At 45.8% G+C, this 14,763-nt stretch overlaps 2 protein-coding genes and 1 long non-coding RNA gene across 5 annotated transcripts in view; 1 reads left to right on the forward strand and 2 right to left on the reverse strand.

Moving 5' to 3' along the window:
• Nucleotides 1-8,600, reverse strand: part of LOC6555459 (dynein heavy chain 10, axonemal) — a 36,184-nt gene extending 27,584 nt beyond the window's left edge. Inside the window, exons 1-14 of one of the 3 annotated variants that reach the window (XM_026984025.1) lie at nt 7,430-8,600; nt 7,279-7,299; nt 6,706-6,761; nt 6,459-6,582; nt 6,238-6,344; nt 5,271-5,491; nt 4,307-4,437; nt 3,532-4,160; nt 2,977-3,167; nt 2,172-2,766; nt 1,813-2,119; nt 1,359-1,757; nt 421-1,303; nt 7-360 (exon numbers count right to left, since the gene is read on the reverse strand). In XM_026984025.1, the coding sequence (XP_026839826.1) occupies nt 7-360; nt 421-1,303; nt 1,359-1,757; nt 1,813-2,119; nt 2,172-2,766; nt 2,977-3,167; nt 3,532-4,160; nt 4,307-4,437; nt 5,271-5,491; nt 6,238-6,344; nt 6,459-6,582; nt 6,706-6,761; nt 7,279-7,299; nt 7,430-8,015 (4,604 nt within the window). In that variant the 5' untranslated portion in view covers nt 8,016-8,600. Of the gene's footprint in view, nt 1-6; nt 361-420; nt 1,304-1,358; nt 1,758-1,812; nt 2,120-2,171; nt 2,767-2,976; nt 3,168-3,291; nt 3,340-3,531; nt 4,161-4,306; nt 4,438-5,270; nt 5,492-6,237; nt 6,345-6,458; nt 6,583-6,705; nt 6,762-7,278; nt 7,300-7,429 lie in introns of those variants that run through there. The other 2 variants (XM_015153542.2, XM_026984026.1) reach the window with 2 other exon arrangements.
• Nucleotides 3,389-3,897, forward strand: LOC113564868. Its single transcript, XR_003408365.1, has 3 exons — nt 3,389-3,432; nt 3,497-3,778; nt 3,838-3,897. It is a non-coding gene; the product is annotated as an uncharacterized LOC113564868 (long non-coding RNA).
• Nucleotides 8,601-9,553: 953 nt separating the features above from the next.
• Nucleotides 9,554-10,998, reverse strand: LOC6554195 (males-absent on the first protein). The gene is given in 2 exon segments (XM_026975823.1): nt 9,554-10,812; nt 10,815-10,998. Coding segments are annotated over 2 exon segments (1,392 nt in total). The 5' UTR covers nt 10,948-10,998.
• Nucleotides 10,999-14,763: the final 3,765 nt, after the last annotated feature.

Raw genomic sequence — 14,763 nt, forward strand, 5'->3', positions numbered from 1 at the left:
ACTTACTGGGATACAAATCCCCTGGCTTCGTTGGCCACTCTAGAAGCCAAATCATGTATGTTTATGACCAGATCCACAATGGATCGTATCTGGATGACGTCCTCATAGTAGGTGTAATTGTACTTAAACTGTTTGCCCATTTCCACCAGTGGACAGGCAATACAGGTGCCGGTCATCCAACGAGTGAAGATTCTCAACCTGGATATATAGTCCTTGGTGGCAGTCACAATGGTGTTTTGCAGCTCCTGAACCGAAGGCTCAAGGACGATTTCTGACATTAGGAGAACAGCGTTCACCTCGAACATGGGCTTATCAGAGAGCAGACGGTTGATATAGCACTTTAAATTCTGATACGTCATGCTAAAAAAGAGAGTAATACTATAAGTGACAAGATAACTATTTAAGAGGAAAACTACTTACTCAACAATACACTTGAAAGTCTCCTCTTCCCAATACTCATAGTAGGTTTTCATCCGGTCCGACCTTCCAGAAAATGTGCCTAGCACCAAGCTCTCCAGCTTGACTAATACCGGGCCCAGGGAGTCGTAGAGCTTCTTCATTTGGGCTGCTTTTCGATTGCGCGATGCCTCTAAGAGTTCGAAGTATCCCTGGCAGGGATATATGCCGGATCCGCAGGCTTGCTCTGCCTTTTCATCCGCGGCAACATCTTTTTCAATAGAAACCATAGTTATAGTTTGCCCAGTGACCGATTTAAATCTTTGGGACGTGTTCTTTCGGTCTTGTAGACTATTTGATCGTGATTCTTGAGAGGATCTAGATGAGTCGTCAACCTTGAGTTCATCATCAAGGTTGAACAAATTGAAACTCCTAATATTATCGATACGAGAGCGCAGATCCAGGCGAATAAAATTAATTTGCGACACTATAGAGGTAAGTTTGCGTAGCTGTGAATTAATTTGATCACAGAATTTCCCTATATTAAACGAGGTCCAAGTGTATCGACCTACGCCCATTTGGATAAAGAGCTCAGTGTCGTAGATGTGGCCGCGTAGAAAGATCACTTCGGACATAGACAGATTGTTGATGATTGCCCTGTACCTGTCAATCACCTCCGTCATTTTTTCATAGTCCTTGAAAAGCAAATCTTTCTTCATAATCGCAGTGCGCAAAACTGCGGGAAGTGTAAAGCCAAGATGCTCAAACTGCTGAGCTTCAAAGAGGACATCGAAGACATCACGCTTTAGATTGACAACGAAATCCATGTCATATTCGATGAGTGTTTTCTCCCCAACCAGTTCACGCCAAATGGGCAGCAGATATTGGGACTCTGCTCGTTGAAGCACTAAAAAAAAGCAAGAAATATGATACCTCCATAAAATAATATCCCCATTACTTACATTCGCAAGTTCTTACACAATGCCTATCCATTGCCGTAACATCTTTGGGCTTCTTGTCCTTGACCATTTTAATAAACGATGTGCATTCCTGCAGTTGTATATTAGCCTTTCGCGTGTTACTAACCATCCACATGATCATGGCCACCAGCACTGTCAGTCGGTTGATGCGGCACATCAGTTTTTTTTGCGATGTGTCACCCACCAGCAAACCCTCATTTTCCGATTCCGAGCTGAGTTCCGTTCCTGCTGAATCCACGTTGCTATAGGCACTAAACGCTTCTGATTGCACGGGCATAAGATTTGAAGACTTCACGGGAGTAACACGCCTGTCACTGGTCATTTGCAATTCTGCCCGGGGTTTGGCCTTCAAGGTCTGTACGGCTTCCGAAATATAAGACACTACAAGGACAGAGATTAATTCCTTATTTTGTAACGTAGTGTTTCAAAGCCCTACTTGTAGATTCCTTGCATATGCGAATACTCAACACGTTGGATCGGTTTGTGGTGTTCACCAAGTACGTGGCGTTCTGTATGAAATTCTCGAAGAGCACCTTCTCAAACTGGAACATCACAGTCATCAGCTCAAAGTACTGCTTAAAGGAGCTGCGCTTCAGGAAGCTGTTCTTGATAGCCGGCTCATCCTCGACCCTCTTGAACGCCAGCACGGAGGTCTTGAGCTTCTTGCCCAGCAATCGCGCCCAGAAGATGGCACTAATTTTGGCCGGCTGGTGCTTGGCCATGGGTGGGGATTTTTTCAATTTCTGGAAAGACAATCACATTATTTGGGGACTATATTCATGTGTGACAACGCACCGTGAAGACCCGCTCAACTGCGTTTATCTCAGTCACAAAGAATCGCAGTAGATTCTCATGTTTGGTGGCCACAAACTCCTGTAAAGTGGCTCTGGTGTCGATGTTCATGGCATTGACCACCAAGTCCAGACCCTTCTCAGAGGACAGCAGGGAGTTGATGCTTTGGTCGATCACGTTCTTGGCCTCATTCTCCACGCTGTCCAGCCTTTTGTTGAACAACTCCAGCGAGTACTCCCAGTTCTCCCAGTTGCCCGGCCTGAACATGTCATAGTCCACGCTCTTGATCAGATCGTCCAGCATGCGATAGACCTTGCGCATCAGGTTGTCCACAATCGAGGGATCCGCAATGCAGGCTTTCAAGCGGTGTCCAAATAGGTTCTCATACTGGACAAACACGCGACCCACATAGGCAATGTCCACAGCTACGCGGTGGATGTGGTTCACCTCGTTGAAGAGCGCCACTCGGTCGAATTCCCAGCGGGATCCAGCTCCGGAATCCTCGATGTGCTGGCGACTGAGCTTGTAGGCCTGCTTCCAGCAGCGCAGCAAATTGGCACAGTTGGTGGCCGTCTCGTAGGTGTAAGTCGCCGAGAACCTGTCAACAAGAAAAATTTAATTTTCATTTAAAATAGCTGTGCACTCGTGTACATCGAAAACAAAGAATTTACGGTTAAATACCGCAAATAACACGATCCATGCGATGTATATGCCATCTCTAACTTTATTGATGAACGAGCGCGCCGCAGCGTTCATCTCTAGTTCACAAAGTGAAAGTTGCTCCACTGCACTACGCAAATCTACTTACTTGAATATGTTCTCAAAGTTGATGATGCTCTTCACCTTCTGGACGAACACATTCGAGATCTGGCAGAGCAGCACCTGCATCTCGGGATCACGGCAATAGTGGCTGGACATGGTCCAGATGTGACGCAGCCCAACCATGATGTTGGGGATCTGGAGCACCACCATCTTGAAGCTCTCATAGCTGCGTACTTTCTGGTGAGTGGATAAAGAAAAGGGGAACTGTTAGTATTTACACTGGTAAGTTATCAGATTACAACTACAATTGGAATATGTAATTATAAGTAAATGAACAAGCGGGCCTCAGAAACTTAATCACTAAGCGGTTCCGGGTCCGAAAGGAACAAACTCTGTAGCGAACCACTAGTTCCAAAACAATAACTTTCAGCTTTAGCGTTGCCATATTTATCAAATGTATCATTTTTAAATACGTTTTGTAGTTGCCAATGTCTTGGATCTGGTATGTACTTAAGAAGTTTACTTGTCCAATATACCATGTAGCTTAAATAATTTCTTTTTTTCAGCTGAAAAACGTGGAACTATGGTGAGGTGGACTCACCTCTAGATAATCTATGATGGTTCCCAAGTAGTCAGAGTTTTCCTTGGCCAGCTTGAAGCGAGCCTCTGTCTTTTCGAGAACACTTTGCCACTCGACAAGAACAGATGACTTATCATCAGCCAGACGCTGTAGGACAGCTACCACGAACTCGGTCTTCAACTGCTCCAAAGTTCCGTAGAGCTCCACCTCCATTTTGTGCCAGTAGCGGTGCTCCGCCATTGGAGTAAAATCGTCTAGTTTGGCATCCGTGAGTGTCTTCATTGTCTTCTTAAGGTACTTAATCCAACCATCGACCACTTCTTCCAGCTGCTGCTGTGTGTATGTGATCACCAGATCCAGTCTTTTGGGATCGACGGGCACCCGGATGATGGCGTCCTCGAATTCGGTCGCCTCCTGACCGGGCAAAATGTACGACGATGGCAGACTGAAGGCCCAGACAATGTGATTGATGGTCCAGGTTATTTCGTTCTGGAACTCATCGATCTCCTTGAGTAGCCGCCTCTGGATGGGTGTGATTCGTGGCGGCGTAGCTTCCTCGGCAGCGTGTTCCGCCTCCACTTTGGCCTTCGTCTCACTGAGCATCTTTTCCCATCGTTGAGCAATCGTCAGCTTCTCGACTTTTACCTCCACTGCAATGAATTACAAGGCAAGTAGCTCATTTACATACCATTTAAAATATAGAAGTATTAGTTTTCTATTGCGACTAGCCCAAGTATTTATTAGAACTAAATAAGATATTTATGGCTATGACGCTTTCCCTGAAAAAAATACTCACCTTCCTCCTCGGAGGACGACAAATGGGCCTCAACTTTGTGGGCTTCACCTTCTTCATCCTCCTCCGTCGGCTCCGCATCGGGTTTCTTGGCCTTCGCCTTTTTCGCAGCCGCCTCCATCTCCTTCTTTTTCCTGGGAGGAGTGGCAAATAAACAAACAAACACAATTAACGGCCGGCCAGTATGCAAAATTAACACAAAGCGTAATGAAAGGCAACCGATAAGCAAAATGAGCAACAAATACAAAGCGTAACAAAGGCTACTCCGCTGGAAGTGGACGAGGATATGGCCGCGAACCCAACTCGGGCACCTCCTGCGTTGGCATTTTTTAATCTGCATGACAGAAAAGGGCAAAAAAAATATTTAAACAAAAAAGATGCCCGAAATGAAAGGGGGAAAATTTAACTGTGGCGGTCAAGTGGCATTCGCGAGGCGGCAATGAAAGGCCAATGCAAGGATGAATGAGGCTCGCCAGGAAGTGCCATAAATGCTGCCTGCCAAACAAATGGAAAATGGCCAGAAGACAACAACCCAACGACACCGACGACAACGGAGAACGGCGTCGTTGATGGTAGCATGAAATCCGATTAAAAATAAAAATTCCTTATCGGATGCGCTGTAATTTATGTGCGAAAAGGGTTCTGTGCACCAGGATCGCCAAAAGGAGCATAAAAAAGGGGGAGCAAAGGCAACTGTGGCCGATGGTAACCAGCGATAAGCGCAAAACAAAGGCAAACAAAAAATTTGCACCAAAAAATCAGAGAAAAAAGTCGAATGGGTTGGTTGAAAGAAAGGCAGCATTCACAATCGCTGGCCAGTCACTCCTCCACTCCAGCAGTGGCAGTAGCAGTACCACCAGTAGCACCAGTAGCATCAGCTTGAAACCAATAAACCCAGGCCCGATTTTTGCCGAGAAGCCAGCAGAGCAGCGAATGCCACACCCTGCCTTTGTTAAAAGTTAAATACTTTTGTTGTTTAAGCGCTTTCAAACGAAATTCCGATGGTTTGGATAGCTCCAATAGACCCGGGCCCGATTCCTTGGCCTCGCTGGATATATCCTCGCCGGTTTCGCCTGCTCCTCCAGCGCCGCCAGCTCCTCCGCCGGCCTGCCCCTCATAACTGTCCATTTGCTGGCTATCCGCTGTGGCCGGTTCGCGAAATTGAAATTGAATGGCGCTCTTGTAAACCTGGTTTTGGGTTGAAAAAAAAGAAAAATAGAGCCCCACATGTACAATGGAATCAAAGATGGAGTGCCCGGATATTGGAGGCAGCGCTGTTCGGGGCCTGCGGTCTGTGTAGACTTTCTAATTGATTCGCCCCGTTCGCCATTCGCCATTCGCCGAAAACTGATTTTCAGGCAACAATTTTCCAATTTATTTTCATGCAAAGCTAATAATATGGAAGCCCACTCGCTGCCGACTTTGTGGACCGCAGAATTCACAGGGCCGTAGTCTTGGCTGGCACAGTCTAATGGAAACCGCAGCCCGTTTTGGAGCTATGATGAAGCAATTTGCGTTGGCGGTCAACGCTTAAGGCTCGGTTCAGTGGGCGTGATGAACCACCCACCCAAACAAGTCGCCCAAGCCACCCGATATTCTCACAGCTCCAAAGTGGTGCAGTGGTGCGGAAAAATCTTGCGGCACAGCGGGCATTTTGATAGATGACTGCCTTGTTTCGGGAATTAATTACAATTCGTCACAACATTTTGTTTTGCGGTCGGAGAGCGGACTTCGGGATGAACGGACAAGCGGAAGGAAGGGCGCACGAGTCCTTGAAACAATGCTGGATCGGCCTTAAAGTCCTTGATTGATTGAATTTATGGTGTGTGAAATGAGCGAATCGGGTGCAAATTTGAGTGATTTTGGTTTGGTGATGCGTCTTTTAATGTACGATTACGGGTGGCAGTTCAGCAGTGCGGATCTCTCAGGCTTACCAGGTTCAAGTCATCCCTCAGCGAGTGGATGAGTGACCCTCGAACGGTGCCTATCAGAAAGTAGAGCGGCATTTGGGCAAAGCAAGTCGATACGTCACTGAAGTTGGCTGAAAGGACATCAAAATTTACAGTTGAAAGGGGATCACAACTGGTAGGATTATTCTAAACTAGTTTTTTCAATCTAAATCTATGGCAATATTTAATTTTTGTCATATACTCACGTATCTCCCTCCTGTTCTTTCGCACGATGTAGATGTACTTAATCTTGGGATCCAGGTCCTCGGACTCCATCCTTCCAAAGTGGCAGTGCACTTGTGGGGTTTTCACGTACGCCGGGACCAGTTTCTGTAATTGTGGGCGACATTACTGACTAGTACTATGCTTTATCACATCAATTTCAAGGAGTTGAGCCATTTTCAATTAGGAATCTCCCAAACACTCCGTGTGCCTTTCAATTAGGGTGCTCACCTTCACTTCCACGTATACGGGTACATAACTGGCTTTCTTCTTCTTGCCTTTGCTTCCTTTTGGGGGGAGGTGGGGAGTGAGTACATTAGTAAGGGGCCGAAATGGGCGTGTCAGAAGCGAGTAGGCGAACGCAGCGCCGCGATTACGATTGTGATTGAGATTGATGGGGTGGAACAAAGTGCAGCGGGCGGAATTTGCATTGTGGCAAGTTGCGCGCTTCCATTTAAATGCAATGAATGAGCCGGCGAAACTTTGCTCTTATCTTTGCACCAGGCAATGGGAAATCAAATGAGTCGGTTGGGTGGAATAGTGGGTGATTCAAATTAAAAGTTACAAAAGAAATGAATTTTAGCCGGGCAAACGAAAATGAGACCCTTAAATATTTATGATGTGAAGTGGGCGGCGCAAATCAAAGTGCGGACCAAGATTTTCGTTTGATATCAAGTTGGATGGGCTACAAATTTATGCATCGCCAAAAATGGGGAAAATAAAGGAGGAAAAACCGAAAACTTTTAAATTAAAATCTTTGGACAGTAACAAAGGAAACTCGAGTAATGCATCCATCTTATTTACCGTTTTCCGTATCGGAGCTGGCTGAAAATATGATTACGATATGAATGTTTTTATGCGGTTTCAGAGAGAAAAATTGTAAAAGTTTACTCCTTAATGTTTAGTTAAAAACCAGTATATTTATTAATCCCAACATTATGTAGTCCTAACTTACGTCTGGATCGAGCTGAGCTCTTGCCACTCCCAGCCACGGTTGCCTCCTCCTCGCCCTCCAACTCGCCTTCCACCTCGGCATCTGTGGTTTCACCACCAGTGTTGGCCTCTTCGACCGGCTCCTGATCTCCACCAGCGGCTGGCGCCGCCGCATCCTGGCCGGCTTTCTTGCGCCCCTTTCCGGCCGCTGCTCCAGCTGTTGCTGCCCCTTTGCCGGCGGACTTTCCGCCCGCCATCCGGGCATCGCCCTTCTTTTTACCCTTGCCCTTTTTGTCGGGAACTGTGGGCGGTGGGCGTGGCACCTCCTCCAGCACGGTAATCTCCTCCTCGATGAGCTTGTCGTAGAAGGTGCGCCAGATGAACAGCACCACGAATTCCAGATCGTTTTGGGTCTCGTAGCGTCGCTGGAAAAAGGCATCCACGGCGGGCATATTTTTGTTGATCGTAGCATTCACATACTTGGGCTCAAACACTCCCAGCATATTGGACATAATCGTCTTCAGCCAGACGACACGGGGTTCATCGTTGTGAAGGGATTCTGGCACATCGCCACTGTCTGTGCTGGATTCAAATTGCGTTTGTGACATGGTGGTCGTCACTTATTTGAATAGGTTCTTGAAGTTGGTCGTGGTGGAGTGGGTTTTCCGATGTGAGTGGGTTTTGGGTCCTTTGCTTGCTCTCTTTTGGTTGTTTGGCTGCCACGTCGGCGTCTTCGCGCGGCTGAACATCAAACGTTTGCCTTGATTTCGCAGGATTTCTCGTTACAAACAGGATCTCGCGTCCCCCCACTTGGATGCCAGCTTGGTGGATGCCCAACCACCTTTCCGTTCTTGTTGTTCTTTCAATCAATTTCAGTTGCCTTGCTGTGCAGTTTGGTTTTGCTTCCGCCACAGAGTGCTGGCGTATTTACTCCCGGGCGTCTGAAAATCCTTTTGTGTATCCCAGGACAACAGTTGCGGCTGCAGCTCCGGCAAATGGCCGATGCTACCCGTCTAAAAACCAAATATGGAATGCCTTCAAATGTTGTCTTTGATTCACACCCAGTGTTAAGATATACAGGTACACAAGTTGTTAACGTTGTGCGTTGAAAGTTATTTCCTTTTCCCTGACGAAAATATAACAGGACTGCTTTGATTAAAGCTGTCGAATAATAACAACGTTGCTTAAATTGTTTATGCTGCTTGTTTTGATTCCATTTCCCGGCTATGTTGCTGGTTGCCTTGACTGGCTGTTGTTAGGACAACCCAGCCAACTCAGCCCAACAATCCCCAACCCATCCGATTTAATGTAATTTCTGGTACCCCCTTCCGGTTACCTGTCAGCTGCACTTGCAACATGCAACAGTCGAATAGCAATGCCAGCGCATTGTGGGGCCCTTTGAATGCCGCAGCCCAACACAACCCCTGCCAAGTTATAGAGCTCACGCCGTTGCGTAAACAAAACACGCAGCCCTGACTTAATGGCTATGCACATTAGCAACGTGCCAGGGACTTTCCCAGTTGCCAGGTCCCCGGGTCCAGGTCAAGTAGCCCCGTTGCCCCTTTGGCTCCTGGGAGTCCTGAGAACGGCGAAAGGCGAACGTGGAACGATGGCCACGCTCAATAAGTGTATAGGACCATAAATGGAAATATTTACTCGGCAACGTCAACACGGCAAAGTGAGTGAGGCTGTGGGTTAAGTAAGTGCAAGTGCAAAAGTCAACTTTGCCCGTATCTGAAATTGCCTAACAGCCGACTGCCAGGCTCTTTGACGACTTCACTTAAAGTGCATATCCCGTTGCTACCATCAAAGTTGCGCAATCAAACTTGGCAGCCACTTCAATGGGCTTGAGGAATCAGTTCCATGCGATATCTTTGATTTTTCATTAATACTTGGAATTTACCTACTTTCCACGAGCCTTGAATTTTGATTATCTCGCTAATGTATTTTTTTATTATACTGTCTAAGGTACACAGTAAAAAATAAAACTAGATAAAGACATTCTCTTAGCTGATGGCATACAAATTGTTTAGATTATAATGAAGATGAAGATCCACGAAATGTTAACATATTTTACCAATTCTCTGGTAACTGAAAGAGACTTTTAGAATAGTACTTGAAAATTATGATGGCTCCAACTTTGATTCTACTCTTCGGCTGTGGTTGTCTTCCAGGCGAGGCAGTTTCTATAAATGATCAGCCTGGGTTTCTTAAACTTCACGAGCCTACGGCGATTTTCGATTATCGATGGAGTAGTGCACATGGTGCAGCCATCCTTGTAGTACGTCGCTATCTTCATGAATTTTAGAGTGAGCATTATGTCCTTCTTGAGGAAGCCAGTCGTTTCGCTCAGCTGTTCGATGGCTATCAAGGCCGGCGAGGAGTGGCGCCTCAACAGTTCGAGGAGGTTGTGGCCCCAATAACTGAGGTAACAAAGCCTGGCAACTTCCGACAGCGGCTTCTTGGGACCTCCGATGACTCCCTCCTTGCGAGAGATCTCGTAGCTGAGGTCAATCAGCAGCTTTCCGTAGCCCCTGCGCATGTAGGGCGGTAAAACAACGATGCAATTAAGGTTGATATTCGGCGTAGACTTCTTCTCCCTGGAGAAGTAACCTACAAGGTGCTCGCCATCCTTGTCCTTTAAACACAGTATATAAAACAAGAACAGATTCGGGGTGTAAAGCGTTTCCTTGTTTTCCAGAAAGAGCTTGGACATAAGGCAGAGGAACTGGCAATACAGCAGCTCTTTGTTGCCATCGACCTCGTAGATATGAATATCGTCCTTTCTGTATACCAAGCTGCCCGGCGGACGCCTTATCTTGCAATCGGACAGGTGGTAGGAGTAACTTGTTCGCAAATACATGTATTTCAGGCAGAACTCACAAACGTAAATGTTGGGCACCTTGTCGTCCATTTCAGGATACGCACTGGAAAACGTGGTTTCGATCTCGTAGCGCCCAAACTGCAACTTTCGAATTATGTTTATATTTTCAGAAATTGATCCATGTTCTTGTATACCCTCTACTGGGTCGTCTTGCACCTTCGACTCATCTTTCTTGCTGATCTCCTCCTGATCGGGGGAATGTTGGACTTTTTGTATTTTTGTATCTGATGTCTCCTGGAGCTGGGAAGAATTCGATTTGTCCATTTTGGAAACATTCCTATAGCAAATGGCATTACTGTGCAATAAAGAAACCGTAACGCCTTCCAATTTGATCTTCGGGGTATCTGCTATTTCCTGAAGTGGGAAACGTGGTTTTGCACCCATTTGCAGAACAGCCCCACTTCTATGGTCTTGGATGACCGTTTTAGGTTCCAGAATGTCTTTTTGCGGAGACGAATCTAAAGTTTCGTTCTGAAGCTGCGAAATGCACATGAAATTATTACCTCTTTGTCAATTCGCACATGTTTTTTATTTACCTCTTTTATTTTGATCAAATTCAGCGCTGCCAGAATGGCTGGCGTTTGGGGGCTCTTTTCCTCCTCATCGCCTAACGTCTGTTTTTTTAAATGGTCACCTGGTCCGTTTTCCTTGTCCATCTGTCAACACTTATTGCGAATTTTACCTTTTAATAATGCGTTGCTTTTCTACTAGTGATGGCACTTTTAAGGATGCTTCATATATTGGTGATGTCGATAAAAGCCCGATAAAGTTTGGTTCCCAAAAATCGAATCGTGTAGGGAGCCCCAATATATCGGAACGTTCAAATTAATTTTTAAGCTGAATTTAAAATTGGAACGTGTTTTTTTTATTAGTTACGTTTTTATATGGCAAATAAAGAGTCTTGCGCTTTATAAATGCAAATTAGTATTACTGGCTTTAATTTAAGCAAATATATATTAAATGATTTTTGTACCATTTTTTTCAGTTAAAAAACATTTGGGGATGTACGCTCAGTGCTGCGCCACATCCTGCTACCTTGATCTATCGAAGACGCCAGTGCAGGGACAACCCGGCTCGATACTAATTAAAATAAATGAACATTTACGTCGTCACAGCTGGTGGATGTGGATGCGAGGACGAGCGGGCTGGGCGGAAGATTAGGTGGCGGTGAGCCCGGGCCAACGGAGACATCATTAAAATGCATGGTTCAAACGGTGCGTATACTTAATATAGATTGGATTGAGAGTGTGTGGATAGCGGGATGGGGGTTCTGGCTGGTTCTGGATGGAAAGCTCCTGGATGAGTTGGCTCCTTTCGCTACAGCATTCGCTTGCGGTGGCTGTAATCTTTATGCGTCATGTTTTTATTTGTATTTATTATTGCGTCTGCGGAGGGCAGAGTAGCGAAGAGCACACTTTGTTTGCAGGTGAAATATTCCACGCATCCAGCGAAATGAGAATTTATTGACTTCACTCTGCATATGTGCGTGTGTGTGTGTGTGTGTGTGTGCCTTTCCTATAAGAGTCTCTGTTTGCGTACACGCAAAATTATTATGCCAATCTTCGTAGTGATACCTAAATTTATGCTGTAAAATATCTGTGCGCTGTAGAAATATCAAAATTGCATGCTTCAACTAGACATTACTACCTAAAAATTATTCATATTTTATAATAATTCTAATCCTAAACACTTTTTATTGCTGTGCTGCTTCGCTTCCGCTTGTTTCCTTACAGGACTCGAAACCACCTCGCAGCCCACTGCATATTTATCTACGTCACACGAGTTTGATAAACACAACCATGGCTTCGAGACAACTCGAACGTCTGTTTGCATTTGTGCTTAATAACTTTTAAATGATGCGGGGCATGCCTTTGAAAACGAAGTCAACTGAAAGGAGGTTCTTGGGCCCCGGAGTCATACGGCCTAATTAGAGCCACACGATCGTACGTGTGCGCATAATTATTTAAAGAGTCCCATGCTGCCAAGAAAGGTAAGCTTCAAGTTCAGCTAAAAACATTTTTTAATATAAATGCTCGTGTTTAGAGTGCAGCAAAGCTTCTTGTAATTGTATATTCCAATCCATGCTGTGTATTTAAATTCTATTAGCTTTCTGGCTGCTTGCTCGAAACCACATCAGTCTTAAAAAAAAAAAAAAGCTTAGGCCATGCAGGCAGGTGGCTCTGGATCGATACCTATTAGCCCTTGACCTGTCCGGTGAAGATAAGCATTGGACTCCCAATGGGCTTTGCGAAACGGTTTCCATGGGGCCACCTGGTGATGGGCTTGGGCAGGCTTTTGTTTTAGCCGGCTGAACATTTGGAGAATCATTACAAACAGTTTTGAATGCCCATAATTGATGCAGTAGGTGCATGCCCAGAGCCCGGCAATCGCACTTCAATATGCATGCCCGTGTGCACTGGATATCCAGTTCCTAGTTACCAGCCGGTTGGAATCAAACCAAGTGTGGTCAGGCGTCTCTGCTGGGCTGCCGGATGCAAAGCCGGAATAGTGGTCGGTCGGGTTGCGTTAATTAATAAACTGGGCCTACTTTAAGACGACGCCTGCATTGGCCAATTGCCATGGCATCCATGCAGCCAAGCAACTAGGCAACACAGGCAGTCGAGCAGTAACCGCACAACAACTTCAATGCAGTTTTGTCTGCCACAAAGCCGAATTCCAGTAACTGGCAGAGATTGCATGCTTTGCGGATACTTAACGAGTCGACGCCTGAGGAACGGCCCAATCCCAAAATGATGCCCTCAAAGCCGTATAATTGGCCAGCGATGCGCCATCATTGCCGGCATGGACTCGATCGATTCCTTTGAGCATTAGCCAAATGCCGCATTTTTGAAGTAATAAAGCGTCTATCTCAGTTGTGTTTGCAGCTATAGCCAATCGCACTAGTCGACAGGAATTTTAGAACTATTTGGCCAACCAGGCTCTTCATTAGCCAATTCCAGCTCAGTCAATCAACGTTAACTACACCTTTTAAAATATATCCTAAGGCTGCCTTCAGTTGATAAAGGTTTGTTAATTAGATTTTGATTGGTTCTTTGATTTTCTTGCCCGCGAATTAATTGAACCCAAGTTCTGCTACGACTTATGTGACCATTTGGCTTGTTTTCCCTCGTTCTGAATCATTTAGAATGCCCTTTAGTGCGCTGCCTAATTAACATAGTCTGATTGCTGAGTCAGTTCCATTTACGTCTGTTGAAGTCCTTCTGAAAATGGGAAAGTTTTGAGAAAAAATGTAGCCTTGTCTTCAACAATATTATTCAACCTTTTAGCCACCACCCAGCCACCTCATTCGCATAAGCAAAGTCAAGTTTTTGACCAGAGTTGCAAAGTTTTTTGACTGCCTCAAGTTTTATCATATTTTTGCACAGTCAAATCTCAGCGAATAAGTCTCCGTTGCTCCGACTCTCGGTTCAATTTGCATACAGAGTTCGAGCATTATTTTTATTTACCTGATTCAGCGCTGATTTATGATTTTATCGTGCAAAATGCAGAGCTGCGGCGAGCGAAGGACTACGAAGACGACAAGGACGTGGACGTGGATGTGGATGTGGATGTGGTGGCGAGCGAAGCTCACGGAAAGTCAATTGAAATGCAAACGTGGCCAGTGGCTGCCTTCCGGTGTCCGTGTGTCCGGGTGCTCGGGAGTTGATCTCAAGCTCCTCCTGCTTGCCTCCATTGTTTGTGTGCACCATTGCGTTTGGCCATAACTCAAAGCTTGAGCTTTGTTGCCCACCAATTGCTCGGGCGTCACGTGTTTTCATTTGGCGCCTCTCGTTCTCGCAAGGACGCTTTGTGCCAAGTGCTCGGGGAAATTGTCACGTCACAGGAAGTTGCAGGCGACGTCATTGACTCATAAATAAAGTTAGAGCCACATGAACAAGTGCGCTGCTGCTGTTGAGGATTCGTGAAACCAATTGCTTTGATACAATTTCTACCGAGCATCGGTCATCGGATGTGCCACGAATGCAATGCAATGATCCTGGTTTCTTTTCTCTGTCTGGTGATCCCAAGTTTTTCACACCTACACTATAATCTTGGTCTTACCAAAATGGTTCCTCTGCAATTGATCGATAGCTTGGGTCAATGCAGGCTTGGTGACCTTTAAATGGGCACAGCTTTCTTGTTTATTGCGGACGAATTTAATTTGCCATGAACTCTGCTATATATATATGACCAGTACCACTGGCACCATTCGCACAGTTAAACACGTCAATATGTTATGACTGTTGTTTGTGAGTGGGTGAACCAGGAGTCAGGTGCGTAAATGCTGTCAGTCACGACTGCCAGCGGCATCTTCTCAAGAATTCTCGATTTTGGGGTGCGGGTGGTGTGTCGTGTCCTGGCCAGCAATGTACGCGGCAGCCGTCATGTGGCTGTTTCATTAAAATATGCAAGCAATATTGCGGCATAAAAACACACGAAATTATACAAAAGCTGGGCAAACGAACGCCCAC

The sequence above is a fragment of the Drosophila erecta genome, unplaced genomic scaffold, assembly GCF_003286155.1.
Source record: "Drosophila erecta strain 14021-0224.00,06,07 unplaced genomic scaffold, DereRS2 tig00000000-arrow-pilon, whole genome shotgun sequence".
Classification (NCBI taxonomy): domain Eukaryota; kingdom Metazoa; phylum Arthropoda; class Insecta; order Diptera; family Drosophilidae; genus Drosophila; species Drosophila erecta.